An 8199-nucleotide genomic window follows, 5' to 3' on the forward strand; every position below is an offset into this window, starting at 1 on the left:
ACATTAATATGGACTTTCAACATATCATCGCTCATAGAGAAGTTTTAGATCTCACCACTTCATTAAAGATGTATTTTGAATTTTACCATATGTCTATTTTTAAAAAATTGCGTGACAAATCATTCATCAAGAACATAACTTGAAATCAAATATTTTCATCTACCTACGGTGAAGTTATGCTCTACAAATCACGGTAAGTATCTGATCTAGAAACTTCATATATCATGTAATCATATATACAAGTATTACAACTTGCAAAAAAACGTATGACAGCTGTGTGGCTTAATATTTTTTAAATATCATCTTGTTCGATTATCCAAAAAATATCACTTGGGTGGATTGCTTAGGTAATTAGCACATGTCCCGATCAATGGAAAAAATACAAAGCAAACCGGAGCAAAAACATCTAAAAAGGTCAGTAATTGTGTTCTTTTCTTCATAATGCAGGTAAATACACCAGAGCTGCTTATGTATTGATTCGGGAACACGAATGTGTACTATTTATCATAGTTTAATAATTTCCTGCTTTTAAATTGTACAAATGAACCTCTCCGTATTATTAATCATTAAAAGCTAGCTATACACGTGTGTGATCTTTCCTCAGTGTACAGTGTAAAAGAGATCGATATGTTACGAATTATTACGTATTTTGTTGCAGTAAACTTTGATGATCCCTACACCACAGCGACTTGCCCCCGGCGTATGATTTTTTATTTAAAAAAAAATCATAAGTGGAAATAATAAAACAGCATTGGAAAATTCATACTATTAGACATGCTTTGAATGAAGAGATTCCTCAAGTTTGTGACCAGATAAACCTATTTAAATCAGTTATGCTACTATTGCAGTAAATTTCTAAGTAAATGACCGAGTAAAAATGTTAAGAGACGATCCATTTGTCTCAGTCTTGCTTCAATTACTGTAAATTTCTAAGTACATGTATATGGCCAGGTAAAATTGTTTAGAGCAGATTCGTTTGTCCAAGTCTTCGTCAATTACTGTATATCTTTCAGTAAATCACCAGGTAAAATGTTTAGAGCAGATCCATTTCTCCCAGTCTTGCTTCAATCACTGTTAATCTTTAAGTATATGACCGAGTAAAATTCTTTAGAGCAGATCCATTAGCATAATCTTGTTTCAGTTACTGTAAATGTATAAGTAAATGACCAAGAAAAAATGATCAGAGAAAGCCCATTTGTCTAAGGTTTTCCTTAAGTACTGTAACCTTTAAGTAAATGGCCTAGTAAAAATGTCCAGAGCAATGCCAATTTGTCTCAGGTTTGTTTCAACTACTGTAAACCTTTAAGTATATGACCAAGTAAAAATGTTCAGAACATACCCATTTGCCTCAGTCTTGATTCAATTACTGTAAAACTACGTTTGTTCAAACGATAAAATTTTAAACTTCATTCAACAGATTTCCATTAATGTAGTTGTTTGTTTCCATTAATGCTCTTAATGTCGAACAAAGTATAAGTGTATTAATAAATACTGAATACTATTTAGCGATATCTTTTTTTCTAAAATTTAACGAAGTCAAAGCATCGTCAAATTTAGGTTATATTCTCTGTATATAATTTATTTTTCAGATGAAAAATCTCAGAAAAAAGAAAAAAACCATCGGAGGATTTTCATTAAAGTGTTATCAATGCTTATTCGGAGGAATCATTCTTATTGTGGTTTTACTTATCGTCTTTTATCAAAAGCATAACTGGACGAACTCTTTTATCTATAACAATAAGGACATACATGTATTTCCAAAAATCCTCGGGGTATCAAAATTTGCAAATAATTCCACTGACCAAACCAAAACAGTGCTTCTTTATAATCCCAAGCACTGGGAAATACAAATACTGAACAAGTTCACAAAAGGAAGACTTTGGGATAATTGCCCATATTCTTGTCAAATTACGACCGATATTAAATCATATGATAAAAGTGATGCTGTAATATATGTGATCGACTTGTTGGGAGGAGGTGAATTACCTGTTAAAAAGACTCACCAAGTTTGGATATTTGCTCAATATGAATCGACCGATTACTTGATAAAAGAAATAGGTTCCAAATTTGTAACGCAGAGGAGTTTAAAAAAGTATAATCAGAAAGTGAACTGGACAATAAGCTACAGAAGGGATGCAGACCTTCCATTTATTGATGGGTATTATAGTGTTAAGAGAAATAACGATAGAGGAAGAAAGAAAGACTCGAATGCTACTAAACGTGGTATCGCTTGGTTTGTATCTCATTGCAATACCTCTTCTAAACGAGAAACCTTTGTTAATATACTAAATAAAACCACGGCAATTGATATATACGGTCATTGTGGCCATTTGAAAGCTCCAAATTGCCCGAAAGCAAGAATAGATGCCATCAGGGAAAGTTGGGGCTTACAACACAGTAAATGTTTCGACATTCTTGATAAAAAGTATATATTTTACTTGTCATTTGAAAACGCATTGTGTCGTGATTACATCACAGAAAAAGGCCTTCATCACGTGACTCAACATGACGTTATCCCAATCATGAGAGGAAGTGCAAACTATTCTATTTTTAAACCTCCAAAATCATACATAGACACACAAGACTTTTCCTCTGTACAACAGTTATCAAAATACCTTAAAGAGGTGGAGAAAAACAAAAATATGCAAGAAGAATTCTTACACTGGAAGAAACATTATGAATCCCAGTATCCAATAGAGAACTGGCGCAGTAATATGTGCAATATTTGTCAGCGACTAAATAATCCCACAAAATATACAAGAATATATAATGATATATACAAATGGATTGTTACACCAAATAATCAAGATGGATGCTATTCATCCAGAGATTTGTAGATCTTGATATGGATGTGATAATAAATAGGGTTGTAATCGTCTACATATTTAAACTTTTAATACACAATGTCTCTCTTTTGATTCATTGCTACCTTATATAAATCAACAGTAAGGTCTACATCATATTCGCACCAAACTTTACTCACTCCCTTTGAAACTTTTAAATAGTTTTCTTCAAAAGGTAAAGGAGAACCCATTTCTGATCGGGATATAGGCTCGGATCTGTGATTATGGATATTGCAAATCAAAGGCTTTTAAACGTGAACGTTTTACTGAAGAAAATGCAGCTAAAACAATCAGTTTTTTCCTATAACAATATGCCAATAAAGGAATTCGCGCGCCTAGTATGAGATATTCTTCATCACAAAAAGGTCAATTCTTGTATTCCACCATATTTCAACCCAAAGACAATACCCATGTATTTTTTACAAATATACATCGACTATTGCTTTCAAACATTTTAATTACAAGAAAACTTTACATGACCTAGTTATTGAATATCTGAAACATAATCCTCTATTGTGTTCATGTTCTTCTTCACCCTATAACCATGGTCCTGTTGAACACGTTAATATTACAGGTGACGTAAATATAGTTTATAATGAGGACCTTAGATCACTTATTTTAAAAGGACCCCGATCTGTCAACTGACGTCGGAATTTCATAAATATTATGGATTCCATTGATGATTACTCCAGATGATGGACCAAATATAAAAAAAAATGTGGATACTTTGTCAGAATGGATTAAATGTATCAAATCTATGTTAAAATTACGTATTTAAAAAAAAAAGATAGAGGAGCAATATAAAAACCATCTCTCCTTCTGTATTCAATAAACCAGAGGTGAAAAAGGACTAAGATAGAACATCTGACCAGTACATACTGGTCCCTGCTGACAAAGCAAGTAACAACATTGTCTTCGTTTGTTTTCGTTTCGTCTTCATTATATAAATTGTATTGTAGAAGAAATCTTAGATGGATTTAATTCTGCATGTGCTAATTCGACTTAAACACATAGTTTCCTTTCTAAGGAGGAAATTCTTTAGTTTTGAATATTTTTGATATCCTAAAGAATCAAGATGAATTTGTACTACCATTAATATATATTAGATTCCAAAAGTTCATTAGAATCTTTACAAACAAAGATACATAGCTGGTTCCAGAAAATGTTCAATCAAGCCTCTTTATTTACTCCTTACTAAGATATTGATAGTACTGAAGGAGAAACTTCAAGAGTACATTGCAACAATATTTTCAAAAAGTGGTTTAAATCAGATGTGGATGCTTAAAAATTCCAAGGATTTTTTGGACAATTTGATATCACAAGATTTCACCAAAATGAACAACTTAAAAACTTTTGACTTTTCAATTTCATACACAACAATTCCCCATCATATATTAAAGAGCAGGTTTTTTCTAATCATTGACAGCTGCTTTTTCAATAAAAAGAAACTCGTAAATTTACTTACCTTGTGATTGGTCATTTGCAAAATTATTTTGATAAAAAACATTCTGGTTTTACACACAAGTACTTGGAAGTTAACATAAAAAAGATGCTTCAGTTTCTGATGACAATATATATTTTTGGAGAACATGTCTTCCAGCAATCTATTGGAATTTCAATGGGTATTAATTGCGCTCCGTTATTAGCAGACCTATTTTTGTATTCATATGAAGCAGAATTTTTTCAGAATCTGTGTTTTGCTTGAAAAGAAGAAAACACTTTTTGTGGCCTTCAACTCGACATTTAGATATATCGACTAGGTATTGTCAATTAACAATGACAATTTCCAATTCTTATGTCAATAGGATGTATCCTGGTGAGCTTGAGATAAAAGATACCACAGAGTCTGACACATATGTTTCATAATTGGATATTTTACTTGAAAAAGATGTTAATGGTAATCTAACAACCAAGTTCTATGACAAACTGTTCGTTATGTTTCACGTATGTCTTCTATGATCAGCTGTTTCTGCTGTATGTGAGTATTGTTTGCTTCCAACGGCCCCTGTTCTTTCATATGATTGTCATGATTACATAGCTTAGAACCTTAATTTTTTATTATTAATTTGTTTCAGTAAATTTGAAACTTGAATGCATAGATTTGATAAGCAAGAATGTGGCCACTTATCGGATAATGAATTGATGATGTCTTTTAGAAATTGCATCTATTGTAGTCGTAGATTAAACATATTTACGTTTGACCAATGAAGATTGTGTCAAGAACAAGATGTGTAACAACAATTTCTTACAAAGTCTGACACAGAATTAACTATATTTATAAATTAATAAATTTTGCAAATTAACTCCAACACAGGTGCACTAAATTTCTTACAAATTTCCCTATCAATACACCATATACAAGATGATGTCCGCATAGTTGATATGGTGCATTAAATCAAAAGTTTCTTTAATTTTCTATAAATTAAAATGATTTTACCACCAACCCCCCCCCCATCCCCCCTCACAAAGGGAAAAAAATTCTCAGTAAAATGTGCACATTCGTTGTTTTTATCCTTCACAGAAATGAAACAAGAAAACATTGATGTAACCATCGATTGCGCCCGGGTAATATATAAAGTTTACAATGTACGCGAGACTTCATCTTCAAACCGCTTCGGTGTATGTGTGAAAAAGGCATGCGTCTAAATGATGGAGATTATATTCGATAATATTTTGACAGTCGAACAAAAAAAAAAAGATACCCTTTTTAAACTTTATCAATTCCTCAAATAAATTTTGGCTGCATAAAATAAAAATTGAAAGTAAACTGATGCATCACCCTTTTTTTTTTTTTTTTTTCAAAAATATAGTTCATTTAAAGAATATACAAGAAACATATTGGCGCAAGCGTCAAAAATCGGCCGCAAACCAATTATTAATTCTTTCATAATACAATTAGAAACTAAATTCTTATATTTATCTGTTAATATATATCCCTATGACATTAATCATTTGAATGCGACATTCCAGGGTTTTCTTCAGTACATAATACCTGTACATTTCTACATGTACAATGTATTTAAGCAACTTACTCATAGTCCTCTGCGTCCCCGCACTCAAATTCATTTGTACAAACGAACTCTGGCGGAAGTTTGATGTTTAAGTAGTTTTAACATTTAACCATCAAAACTAACGTTTAAACTTATCTAATTAGAGATAGTTTAACTTTAAATAAAACGTAACAACTATGTGGGGCTCCTCGCTCGCTCAGAGGATGTTGAAATCCCCATATTCCCTCTAGATCCGCCACTACATTTTTTCTCTATCTTGTTTTGGTGTGAGATGTGGCGGGAAAAGGCTTGGCATATTGTAAAACGCGCTTTGTCCTTGTCTGTTGGAGAAAAATCTCCTAATATTCTGTCTGATAATAAACTAGATTAAGTCATATTTTTGAAAACTTTCAGTATTAAAAGTACATTGTATATTTATATTTACACGTCATTTTAAATTATATATACAACAGATCCTGTTGAAGTAGAGAAAGTAAATTTGTTTATACATGTATATAACGCGGCCCTTGCTTTAGACTATGCCCAACATGTGTGCTTATTTCTCCGCACTTCAGTTACGTCGGAGTTTGTCAATCAGGATTGGATGAAACATTTAACCCATTATTTATAAAATTTTAATTTTATGATTATTGTGCGTTTTTGTTTAACATTTAAAAAATCTGTCTTAATATTCTATTACATGAATGTTAAATATTTTTTATTCAAATTGTTCTAACTCCGCAGAAACGCACGGCGACTTAAAACTTTCATATCATATAACCGACCGCCTCCTGGCGGCCGGTAAAAACACGAATCGAACTGCGTAGAGAACGTTTTTATGCGATAAGTAAAATTCGATGTTTAAAAAAATAAGGACATGTCGTTTTTACGATAGTAAATGATGAGCAACTTTATTTATCCCGCTTCAGACAAATTTGTTGATTACTGATTGGATAAAGGCTGATCACATGACGCCCTGAAATTTTCCGTATTAGGTCTCCGTTTCCGTATTACGTCTCCGTCGAGGCGTAATATGAAAATCGGGCACGCGATTCCGTTCGAAGCGTATCGTAAATAAAAATGGCGGCTAAGAAACGGTTCACGTAGGTAGTTTAGTTAAATTTCTTGTTACAAATTCACTTTATGGAAGTAAATATATATCTGTATTTCTTAATTAATAAAGGGAAAGAGCATTCTGATTAACAATCCTTTTAATGTTAAGAAAATTTTTCATTCTGATTAACATCTCCAACCTCAATACCCATACACCAACATTTAACTTATATGTATAGAGCAGCCCGGTCCTTCGGGCTGCATTAAGCGAATGTAAAATACAGTATAGTATCCATTACAAAGTATATCAAGTTTCATAATAAACGACAATATATAATGACATTGTAATTTTTTCTGCATTGTTTTTGCAAAATGGGGGTGGTTTGGAGACTTGCGGACGTTTGAACAAAGTAAGTTAAAGTAGGCTGCCTGTAGAAAGTTAATGACTCATTTAGGTGAGGCGACTACCATAATCGCACGCTGTATTTAATCCGTTTCGAAAAGTCTATATTATATTGAATTGAAATTTTCAGGTCTAATTTGAAATAAATACAGATTTTATCATTTGTAATATCGTTGACTTAAGTCGACTTTTATCAATTTTATCCAAGTTTTGACATTACTTTTGGATGAACCCTCGTATTTTTCCTCATTAACACGCAGCATGGGTCTCTTTTGCTTTCATCACAATGTCTATACACTCTACTTGAATTGGATCATGGAGCAACATCAAAATTGAGTAATTTACTTATTTTCACTCAACCGGGGTATAAAGTATTTATAGCTATACCTCTGATTAATGGAGCTGAAAAGAAATAAAACTTACATGTATAAATTACGTCTGCTGTATTACTTAGGATTCTAGTCAGGTAATGCAATATAATGCTCCGTTTAAAAGATGTCAGTTTCTAAGTCCACGTGGACTTGATTTAAAAAATGCAAAACCCATGACGTTAGAGGTTGTCAAGGAGCAGCGAGTAACAATAAAGTTTTGCTTTGTATTCGGAAAACTTCTGTTATAAACTTTTTAAAAAATGTATTAACATGGAAATGTATGAAAAATATGCAGTGTAATTGTATGGTATGGAAAATACAATTTTAAAATGGTAGCGAGTTTGAATCGGACGATGGATGGTCTGCAAAGAACAGGTTATAGTTCAAAGTGTTGTCAATAGAGTTAAGAACGCCATTAAACGTGGTGTGCACTTTACTGTTGCGGATCTAATAAAGTTAAGCGGGAAATGATTTGAAAACACTGACAATGTCATATGTTATTCAAATTTGGTAGAAATTATTAAAACAATAAATTGAAA

The 8199-nt window shown here is 32.2% G+C and overlaps 1 protein-coding gene across 1 annotated transcript; it reads left to right on the forward strand.

Moving 5' to 3' along the window:
- Positions 1-303: 303 nt before the first annotated feature.
- LOC134274510 (alpha-(1,3)-fucosyltransferase C-like) lies at positions 304-2860 on the forward strand. Its single transcript, XM_062756795.1, has 2 exons — positions 304-414; positions 1590-2860. The coding sequence occupies exon 2, from the start codon at positions 1590-1592 to the stop codon at positions 2835-2837; it is 1248 nt and encodes a 415-aa protein (XP_062612779.1). The 5' UTR covers positions 304-414; the 3' UTR covers positions 2838-2860.
- The last annotated feature ends 5339 nt before the right edge of the window (positions 2861-8199 follow it).

Source organism: Saccostrea cucullata, unplaced genomic scaffold, assembly GCF_032062105.1.
Source record: "Saccostrea cucullata isolate Sc308-1 unplaced genomic scaffold, CSIRO_AGI_Scuc_v1 ctg719, whole genome shotgun sequence".
NCBI classification, from domain to species: domain Eukaryota; kingdom Metazoa; phylum Mollusca; class Bivalvia; order Ostreida; family Ostreidae; genus Saccostrea; species Saccostrea cuccullata.

Excerpts from the sequence above, each read along its gene's own strand:
- LOC134274510 (XM_062756795.1), top strand. The coding sequence starts at position 1,590 with ATGAAAAATCTCAGAAAAAAGAAAAAAACCATCGGAGGATTTTCATTA.